The 11615-nt window shown below is 40.8% G+C and overlaps 1 protein-coding gene across 1 annotated transcript in view; it reads left to right on the top strand.

The window, feature by feature from the left end:
• Positions 1-4904: 4904 nt before the first annotated feature.
• Positions 4905-11615, top strand: part of LOC132895054 (multidrug and toxin extrusion protein 1-like) — a 73756-nt gene continuing 67045 nt past the window's right edge. The window contains exon 1 of the mRNA XM_060935232.1: positions 4905-5075. Within this exon, the coding sequence (XP_060791215.1) occupies positions 4905-5075 (171 nt within the window). The remainder of the gene's footprint in view (positions 5076-11615) is intronic.

The raw sequence follows: 11615 nt of genomic DNA, 5'->3' as shown, positions 1-11615 counted from the left end.
AGCACCAGGATATACACGTACCCATTCATACTCTCATTGAACAGTTAGATTACAATACAAGGAACCTTGGAATTTGAACTGAACTGCGGTAACTCTGAAACAGAGCACCTGAAGAGAACTTTCCATTCCATTTTATTTTTAAGGGCCCAGGGACAATATTTTATTTTTCTAGTGTGCACACTACCTTTTATTTTTCTAATTGTTTGGGGTATTTTGTACTTTGTAAACAATATAAGAGTGGCTACTCAACTTTCACTTCTGTGTCTGTCTCATTAATGTTGCTCAGCATTATGGCTCCTGTCGAATTTAGCATCTTCTGATACTGGTCCAGGTTTCATTACTATTCTAAGTCATTATTATACTGTAATTCACTTTTACATTGGTAAAATTGGTTACACCAGCCCCTCTCGAGGAGCTGGGTTCTGGAGCCCAAGCTGTGCATGGAGGTGAGCCCGACTATCTCTATCCAGTACCTCTCAACCTCCCGCACAAGCTCAGGCTCTTTCCCCCCCAGCGAAGTGACATTCCATGTCCCAACAGCTAGCCGCTGTGTTCGGGGATCAGGTCGTCGAGGCCCCTGCCTTCGACTGCTGCCCAATCCACACTGCACCAGCCCCCTACGGCTACCTCTGTGGGTGGTGAACCCACAGGAGGTCGGGCCCAGGTCACCGCTTCGGGCTGAGCCCGGCTGGGCCCCATGGGCAAAGGCCCGGCCACCAAGCACTCGCATACGAGCCCCGACCCCGGGCCTGGCTCCAGGGTGGGGCCCCGGCTGCGCCATACCGGCCGACGTCACGGTCCTTGATAGATTGTTATCCATAAGGAGTTTTGGTGAACTGCTCTTAGTCTGGCCTGTCACCTAGGACCTGTCTGCCTTGGGAGACCCTAACAGGGGTGTAATACCCCTGACAAAATAGCTCCTAGGATCATTCAAGCACACAAACCCCTCCACCACAATAAGGTGGCAGTTCTAGGAGGAGCTTCTTCATGTCATTCTGAGAGAAACTTAAAACCTTCTGAGCAGTATCCCTTGTTCACAAAGGCCACAAACATGCTTCAAAATGGGCTTATTTTGGTGGACTGGTGCTGGTGACAACCACTGTTCCTGTTGAACCCTCAATGGTCCTTGTATGGTGTGACCAAACACAAGGTCAGATGGACTAAAACCAAGAGACTCCTGTACAGCATCACAGACCGCAAACAACAAAACGAGAACACCCTCATCCCAAGTGCAGCATGTTCTTAAATGTCTGGTGGAAACACTCAAGAGCACCTTGTGACTTAGGATGATAGGTATGAGAGATCTGATGGTTAATTTGCAACTCTCTACCCACCTGAGAAAACAAATGTGACATGAGGTTAGAGCGACAATCAGTTTGGATAAATTTAGGCATGACAAAGGTAGTGTAGAATTTTACAAGTGCTTTAATGACCATCTTAGACTTGAGCTTGTGCAGAGGAATTGCTTCTGGAAACAGAATGGCAGTACATGAGTGTTAACAAATAACAATTGCCGGAAGGTGTCTTGGGTTAAAAGCACTTGCAAGTTTCAGAAGGGTAACCAGTGAACATGTGAGTCTGGGGAGGTTTATTAGAAGACTTTAATTGGCACAAGGGCACATCCTTATGAGAAGAAGCGACACTGAACACAGTTTTGTAGGTTAACACAAATTCATCAGCTAAGATGGCAACTTTGGACAGAACATTAATCTTTTGCTCATTCAGGTACACTAATAACTGTCTGGGAAGACAAGACATTTTATTTTTCCGATAAAATCAGCTCTTTAAGCTGCTCAAAACTCTGCTCAAAACAGGGCAGATTTTTCATGAGCAAGGTCAATATACATATGGTTGGCTGATTTCACAGAGTTCCTAATACCATTCTGTTACAGCCCAGTCCAGGGTTGGGGCGCACAGTGTAATTCTAGGTACAGGGTTATGCAAGGTTGAGGAATAGTGAGTATTAGTGCCTGAAGTTAGCCAGGAATAATACGCACACACAAGTAGCTCGAAAGTGATATATTACATTTCGTGAGTTCCTGTATATACAAGAACACCAGGGACAACGTCAGAGTGAACCACGGCCAAAACAATAAACATAAACCACTGTTTAGGGAATGTAACATACCTACAAAAGTAAAGAAACAAACCAAAGACAATATGTTTACCTCAACTCCTTTATTAAAAACAAAGATCAAAACCCACTTCCAACAAAAACGGCAGTCACACCCCTACTACCAGTGAGTATACACAAAAGGTGGATATACAAATTTAGCAGCAACAAAACCAAGGGACAGAACAAGCTCATAGTCAGGATTAGGCCACTAAATACTATTGCCCAGTGATGACATCATCATCATCTTCGGGCAGCATGGGTAACACACAGATGATGGAGGTGCAGCTGAGGCAGAGCAGGAAAGCCTGGAAAAGACCAACCTGCACATCGTAGGTTGGAATAACTGCAAGCCAATTAGAAGACAGTTATGGTTGAGTTCTTGCCGAAACAGATATCACATCATCAGTTTTTCTTTGGCTACTCAGACACAAGGTACACCATCACTCTTGCTCAAGGGCACTTGAGTCAGTCCTGCTGGTTCAGGGAATCAAACCAGTGACCTTTTGGTCCTAAAGCTGTTTCTCTAACCATTTGGTCATGGCTTCCCCTAAAGACAGCATGAAACAAGAAAACCCCCCACTATAAATTAAAAGCCAATTTTATATAATTCATTTGAGAGACCCAATCAAAATAAAGCTTTCTGAAAGCCGACACTTCAGGCACCAAATGTTTAGCAGCAGTGCCTGAGACAGAGGACACAGATGAGCATCCCTGACCCAATGTATCAGCTATCTTCAGTTTCAAATTCTTCAAAGGATACATTGTGATAATTGTCTACAACCAAATCCTGTGGCAATATTAACATTTCACACCTCAACATCCGACCTGTGGAAACATATACAGGTTAAAATGTTAGCTAGCTCTATGAGCTAGACTAGCTAGCCAGATGTTTTTACATTTTCACTATGAAAGCTGTATTTCTAGAAATGTTCAGGAACTCCTACTAGCACAAAATCACAAGCAACTCAGACAAGCAAGCTCTGGAAGATATTAAACGCAAGAAGTTTAAGAAGTCACTTTCATGTTCAGTAGTGATCGCCTGTTGTGTTAAATACTAAATATCTAAATACTGCTACAGCCAATATGATAATGTGCAAGGGGGTATGTGCAAGACAGCTAACTACAGTATGTCTGTATCTAGATACATTAGATAACATCTAAATAACAAATCTAGCAAGCTAACAAAAGACCAATTTGGCTAAGTTAGCTAGTTGGCTAATGTTACCTTTCCTTTTATCCTGTTGATAAAGGAGGTGATGTTCACTTCATCATAGCTCACTTGGTTAGTTAATAAAATAGTTTCTTCATTCCTTAGAACATTTTAGAACATTTTCAGGTTCGTTGTGTCAACTCTAGGCATGTAAACAAAGTAATTTGTAAAGCAATTACTCAACTTGTTATCACCAGATGCCTTATTAAGTATTGAGTGATTTTATTGAATGTTTACTTAAGAAAACAAAGCGGGAAGAAAAGGACATTGAATTAAAATGAATTTTAATTGAATGTGTTCAGAGAAATGGTTGTTTGTCTCTATGTGTCAGCCCTGCGATAACCTGGCGACTTGTCCAGGGTGTACCCCGCCTCTTGCCCATAATCAGCTGGGATAGGCTCCAGCTTGCCTGCGACCCTGTAGAACAGGAAAAGTGGCTACAGATAATGGATGGATGGATGTGTTCAGAGATGAAAAAAAATAGATTACATCCTGTGTGTAGACTAGCTGTTCTGTCACCTCTCCCTTACCACACACTCGATTTCCTTTTATTGCTTTTTTATTTTTTCCGTACAATGCTTCTGATAAACCGCGAGTCCTGCGTGGACATGATGAGCAAAGGTCACCTCGAATTGCTAACACATCTGAAAGACAAATACTTTGCCCCATTGCATGTCATCATTTTAAACTGTGTGCAAGAAATGCATGAATAAAAACTTTTTTTTAATCCAAGAATAGCATTCGTTGTCTTAGTTATATTTTAGAAAGTGAAAATATGGTTGAGAAAAATTGAAATGTGTGAGTGACAGACTTATTCATGCAACACATTGTAATGCTGTAATGAAAAAAAGGACTGTTCAGCACATTACGGATCAATTGGAGTTGTGCAATACATATTGGATGGAAAAATCACCGTTTAACTGGTTATGCTTAAAGTTTATATATATATGATATGCAAGGTTGAATCATTCATGACTGTGTCAATGACACTAAATCCTGTAACAGTTTAAATACCCCCTCGTCATTAAAACATGACACTGGGACAAATCTGGTGGTGTTGAAGCAGTAAAAATAGAACCACATGTACAATTAATAAGCTACAGTCCCAGGACGAAAGTCTGACCCAGGTGGGAAATGAATGCTCAGGTGCCTGAGACAGTGTACAATGTTTATGGGATACCTCAGGGGTCAATATTATGGCCCTCAGTCACTTCTACCCCATTTCCCCAATTATTTACAATGAGGATTTTCACAGGCAAGGACTCTAGCACTGATGCAATCAGCTGTTATTTGCCCAGGCATTCTTAATAAGATTACTGCTGTGTTTAAGAAGCAAGAACATGCAGCTCAACTCTTCCGCCTCCCCTTCCGTGCACAGAATGATTATTACAAAGCTTTATAGTGGGTTCACTGGGTGACTGAAGGCAGCAGGTTATTTAATAAGTAACTCTCTCTCTCTCTCTCTCTCTCGCTGCAACTTGGCCTCCAGTACAGATCTAGTACTCACTCTGGGACAGGATCTCTCGTGCTTGGGTTTCCTCTGTTTCTACTCTCTCTCCTTTCACTTTCCATGGTTAAATGGACAAAGCCGGCACCTCAGAGGCTGCGAGCCCCCTGGCAAGCATCAGTCAGATCACTGAAGAAACGGCACCCAGTTCTCGGGTGTTTCGCTGTGGCTTTGTACGATACTGGGTACCCCTGGCCTACAGAGAGGAGCTTTATCAAGTTCTGCGACTAACGGGACCTCTGGTGAGTTACCTCATCACATACAGTACCAGTCAAAAGTTTGGACACACCTTCTACTTCAATGTTTTTTCTTTATTTTTATTAATTAAAAGATACTTCATGTGTCTTAAAGTAATGATGGCAAGAAACTCATCCACGAATTAACTTTTGATGAGTCACACCTGTAAACTGAAAAGCATTCCAGGTAACTACCTCATGAAGCTGGTTAAGATAATGCCAATAGTCTGAAAAGCATCATCAGGGTAAACGCTGGCTACTTTGAAGAATCTAAAAAAAATGAAATATATTTTGCTTTTTAACACTTTTTGTTTACCACATAATTCCATATATGTTCCAGATGTTATTTCATAGTTTTGATGTCTTCAGTATTGTTCTACAATGTAGAAAATAAAAATAAAAAAAACACAGAAAAACCTATGAATGAGTAGGGGTGTGCAAACTTTTGACTGGTACTGTATATGCCTGTACATGTGAGTCTCTGGGTGTGAATAAATGTGTAGATGGGTTGGATTTGCATAGAAAGAAAAAAAAACATCTGAAACATACAAACCTTTATTGGATGGTGCACTCTTCATTTGTCCCACAGGGACACACAGCTTCTCAGTGCAGTTATTGAGTAATCTCTCAAAGAGGTAGAATCTCATAACCAACCGTCAGTCAGTGAAGGTGTAAGTTTATTGTAAATTGTTTATAATGAATAATCCATACAGAGTGTGAACTGGATATGGTCTTATTGAGCCCCCCCCCCCGTTTTTTTCTTTCTTCTCTTTTTTTTGAGCTTAAAGTTGTTAGTCTCATTGTGACAAAGACAAAGTTTCTTTTTCTTCCTTTGCTATTGAAGCTGATTTATGCAAAATGATTGCTGGGGGGGGGGGGGGGGGGTAGGTAAGAGAGTAAATTTATTCATTATCTCTAGCCGCTTTATCCTTCTACAGGGTCGCAGGCAAGCTGGAGCCTATCCCAGCTGACTACGGGCAAAAGGCGGGGTACACCCTGGACAAGTCGCCAGGTCATCACAGGGCTGACACATAGACAACCATTCACACCTACGGCCAATTTAGAGTCACCAGTTAACCTAACCTGCATATCTTTGGGGGAAACCGGAGCACCCGGAGGAAACCCACACGGACAGAACATGCAAACTCCGCACAGAAAGGCCCTCGCCGGCCCCGGGGCTCGAACCCAGGACCTTCTTGCTGTGAGGCGACAGCGCTAACCACTACACCACTGTGCCGCCTATTGAGTAAATTTAATTTCAATTTATTTAATTTTTTTTTCTAATATAGACAAATCCATCCCTTTTTGAACATCCGGGGAAAAACTATAATTTTGATTGTTGTAAGCGTTGTGCAGGGTTGGTGATGAACTTAAAGACACACGTTGACTAATTAACTGCTCCTCATGTAAATGTGGATCAGTGCTCCTCATTTTTTAGCAAAGATGGAAATGACGGGAACAATGTTCAGTGTTCCGGTCTTAAAACACTTCAGTTGGGGAAGTGTAGGGGCAGGAAGTTGGGATATCTGGCATGGTACACTGTAAAAAATGTCCGTAGAATTAACAGTGAATTTATGTAAAATCATGACATAAAAAAACTGTAAATACAAAAACAATGAAGCAGTGTGTAATTTACATCAATATACTGTAAAACTCCTAACCAAATACCACTGTTAATTTAACAGTAAGAATATGTTGAATTGATCATATTTTTTTTGTAGAATTTACAAATTGTTGTAGTTTAAACACAGACAAACTGTAATACTAAAACAGAATGTGATAGTTAAAATTACATCATTGCCCTGTTAAAAAAATTAAAAAATGTCAGTAGAGGCTCTCCGGCACATTTCGTAAAACTCTAAATCAAATAAAATATCTGTCTAGTAGATCATTGCTTGTAACCATCATTTTGGAGCCACAAAAACCAATAATCGAGAACACTTGCAATTCATTCCTAGATGCTTTTTTATTGTACAATGAATATCCGTAAAATTAACAGTTATGTATTGATTATTGTACATTGAATACCTGTAAACTTTACATTTAGTTATCATTAATTGTACATGGAATCCCAGTGAAATGTACAAGTTATTCTGTAATGTTGTTTACATTTCACTGTATTTTTAACAGGATTATTCTGGCAACCACAGCTGCCAGTATTTTTCCGTAAAAACAACAGATTTTTTTTTTTTTTACAGTGTATGTGTTTTTTTTTTTGTTTGTTTGTTTTCTTTTTTTTGTTTTGTTTTTTTGTGTTTGTTTTTTACACACTATCAAGGCTCCTATCAGCAGTGTCTTTGTTTACTTATTTAGTCTAATTGGCAGGACAGAACTGCATCTTGCTCATGAGACTAAAATACGAATATGTCTGAAATAAAAATCACTACGGGGTGGCACGGTGGTGTAGTGGTTAGCGCTGTCGCCTCACAGCAAGAAGGTCCTGGGTTCGAGCCCCGGGGCCGGCGAGGGCCTTTCTGTGTGGAGTTTGCATGTTCTCCCCGTGTCCGTGTGGGTTTCCTCTGGGTGCTCCGGTTTCCCCCACAGTCCAAAGACATGCAGGTTAGGTTAACTGGTGACTCTAAATTGAGCGTAGGTGTGAATGTGAGTGTGAATGGTTGTCTGTGTCTATGTGTCAGCCCTGTGATGACCTGGCGACTTGTCCAGGGTGTACCCTGCCTTTCGCCCGTAGTCAGCTGGGATAGGCTCCAGCTTGCCTGCGACCCTGTAGAAGGATAAAGCGGCTAGAGATAATGAGATGAGATAAAAATCACTAGTTGGAATGTTAGGGGGCTGAGAGAAATGACTAAATTGAAGCAAGTCTTAAACAGAATTAAACAACTTAAGTCCCAAATAGTTTTCTTGCAAGAGATACATTTAAAGGCAACATAAATTGATAGATTAAAAAAGAGATGGCCAGGTCAGGTCTTGTGTGCTCCATATAGTAATCATGCTAGGGGTGTACTTATACATAAATCTCTACCGTTCCAAACCACTAATGTTATTTGTGATCAATATGGCAGGTATGTCATTATTCAAGGTAACATATCCACATGTGGAATAAATTTGGTATGCATCTACGGTCCGAATGATGATAATCCAACATTTTTTCAGAATCTCTTCCTCACTCTGTCCACCTTGCAAGGTATGTACATTATCGGTGGTGATTTTAATTGTACTTTAGTACCCACAAAAGATCGCTCTACTAATCTTGACTCTACTCATGTACGAACAAGGAAAATATTATTGCAGTCTTGTAAAGATTTGAATCTGGTTGAAGTATGGAGGGAACTACACCCAGATCAGAATCAGAAGCACTTTATTGCCAGGTATGTTACACACACGAGGAATTTGACTCTGGTTTGACTTAGCTTTCATAGTACAGACAGAAAAAAGTATAGGAAAAACACACACACACACACACACACACAAAGAGAGAGTCTCACTGCAGTGAACTCCAGGGGGAGAATCGCGTTTCTACAGCGACGGCCTTGAAGGCAGTGCTGGCTAGGAGAGCCAAGATAAGATTGGAATTTGTTTAGACTTAAAGGTCCCATGGCATGGTGGTTTGTTGATGCTTTAAACGGGCTCGTGGAGGTTTCCGGATGTTATATCCACAGCCTTTCTCGAAATGAACTCTCGGCACGTAGATATAGCCTCCTGGAAGAAAGCCCCATTTCAGCCCTTTTCCCAGTACGTCGTTTTGCTAATGAGAAGCATGGAGGCGGGGAAGGGTAGAGGGTGGGGGCAGGTCTTATCATTAATATTCATGACATGTAAACGTGTTACCTCTGATTGGCTAACAGCACTGTGACGCTACCTCCAGTGGGTCAGAACAAGCGGATGTGGGTGTCTTACTATGGCGAGAGAGAAGGAACAAACCGCGAAGGGAAAAATACCGCGCGCTGACGTCATTAAGGTGCGACGCGAGGAAATAAAATAAATTCAACAAATGTTTGGGTTTTTACTGAGCAAACAAACAAATAAAATGAACGAGTGACTTAAAAAAAAGAATGTGGGTGTCTTTGTAAAAACTGTTTTGATTGGCTATTATAACAGCCCTTAGCAAAAAGTAGTATACTTAAAGTTCATTTTATTAAGTATGCTTCAGTATAAGTATAGCAAGTATACTACAGACCATGTACTTTTAGTGTACTAGAAAGTATACAAATTTAATACTTTTTCGGAGTAAATTGGAACATTTCAAGTTTATAAAAGTATACTTTAAAGTTCATTTTAAGTTTGCAAAAGTACACTTTAAAGTATACAACAAGTACACTCATCTATATACTACCAATGTACTTGGTATATCCCTCTTGCATGCTTAAAGTATACCACAAGTACACTTATCGATATACTTCTTTTTTTGGGCTTTTTTCACCTTTATTGGATAGGACAGTGTAGAGACAGGAAATGAGCAGGAGAGGGATCAGGAAATTACCTTGGGTTGGAATCGAACCCAGGTCCCCAGATTTATGGTATGGCGCTTTAGTTGACTGAGCCACAACACCCCTTAGTTACATACTTCAAGTCCCTATTTTTAGTTTATTATTGTATACTTTAAGTATACTGTTATAAACGTTGGTTATTTCACTAGTTTACTTGTTATACTTTAAGTTTGCTTGGCATATTACTTGTAGCTTACTATTTATATACTGGAAATATACTCCTTAATGTATTCTTAAAGTTTACTCATACTGTATGTACACAAGAGTGTGATGCATTTACAAAATCACAAGACAGAATGTTGAAAACAAGTTTGATATATTTTCAAACATTTCAAAAATAAAGACCTATGAAATCAAGTCCTTCCTTACTGGAGAAATTGATCAGTAAAGTCACGTCAAAAGTTTTTCTGTTTTTGTGTATGATTTTAAGGTACATAAAGATAATGCAATTGAGCACACATACTATATACTGTAAAGTTTTAAACTCCAGCATTATCTCATTCCCATCTCATTATCTCAAGCCGCTTTATCCTTCTACAGGGTCGCAGGCAAGCTGGAGCCTATCCCAGCTGACTACGGGCGAAAGGCGGGGTACACCCTGGACAAGTCGCCAGGTCATCACAGGGCTGACACATAGACACAGACAACCATTCACACCTACGGTCAATTTAAAGTCACCAGTTAACCTAACCTGCATGTCTTTGGACTGTGGGGGAAACCGGAGCACCCGGAGGAAACCCACGCGGACACGGGGAGAACATGCAAACTCCACACAGAAGGCCCTCGCCGGCCCCGGGGCTCGAACCCAGGACCTTCTTGCTGTGAGGTGACAGCGCTAACCACTACACCACCGTGCCGCCCCTCCAGCATTATATTATATTAATATATAAATTAAATGTTAAGCATGAGTCAATGACTTGACCTTATTATGCACTTGGAGCAAGATATACTAAGTATTAGTACTTTGTGGCAGAAAAACGTGAAAAGTATACTAAAGTATACGTTTTAGTATTAAAGTATAAGTCTTAGTATTAATGTACTTAGTCTTAGACTTTTATTTATACTTTTCAGTATAAGCCAAGTATACTTCACTATACTATTCTTAAGTATATAAAATATAGTTTATAAAAAGTCAACTTCAAGTATACTTCTGCAGTTTTAGTAAAAAATAAGTATACTCATAGTACACTTGAATAAACTTCTTTTTGCTAAGGGAGAGCATGCTGCATGCTTTTTGGTTTTGTAGCGCAGAGTACCTGGCTAACTGCAGGAAGCGGTTAGCTGCACAGCTAATGTAGCCATTGCAAGGCTAACGTGGCACCGATTTTAAAACACGGCAAAACATAAGCTCATAAGTTACAGTCAATTTCCAGACTAAACTCAGTTTAACAGAGCATGCTGCATGCTTTTTGGTTTTGTAGCGCAGAGTACCTGGCTAACTGCAGGAAGTGGTTAGCTGCACAGCTAATGTAGCCATTGCAAGGCTAACGCACCGATTTTAAAACATGGCAAAACGACTTAACAGTTATACACTTACTTGTTCGCTGTTTGTGGCTGATGCGGCAGGGATGCTTGGTACGGACCCAAGCTTCAGTGACAGTTGATGTGCAAAACCTGCCCTGTACTGTCCCAAGTTGTGGAAACATTCATCAGGAAAATGCTTCCGACAAACATACACCGTCTTAGGTAGACTCGACGGTGTATTATTGAAGTAAATAAAATTAATCCACTGCGTCTTCAGGGGCTCTCCCATCGGCAGTAAAAACAGACTCTTTTCTGTGTTATCACATCCATGTACAGCGCAATTTCCATGTTTCGCTCGCTTAGGTGATGCCATGTTGTCTCCTCACTACAACTGGGCGGGCAATTCATACAGTGGGTGGGAATTCAGAGGGGGGGCGTGGGGATCATCTCCCTTGCTGACGTAGTAAAGGGAAGAGTTTATCAATGCGCCGTTTTGACGTGCCATTCTCAAATGTTGGGCAGGTTTACACATTATGAAATTTCTAGCCACTGGGGTGACTTAAGAAGGTCAGAGGAACTCATTTTAACGTTAAAAAACCTCAGAAAGTGAAAATTTCATGCCGTGGGACCTTTAAGA

This window comes from Neoarius graeffei, chromosome 12 (assembly GCF_027579695.1).
Source record: "Neoarius graeffei isolate fNeoGra1 chromosome 12, fNeoGra1.pri, whole genome shotgun sequence".
Classification (NCBI taxonomy): domain Eukaryota; kingdom Metazoa; phylum Chordata; class Actinopteri; order Siluriformes; family Ariidae; genus Neoarius; species Neoarius graeffei.
This window is presented reverse-complemented; position numbering and strand designations above follow the sequence as displayed.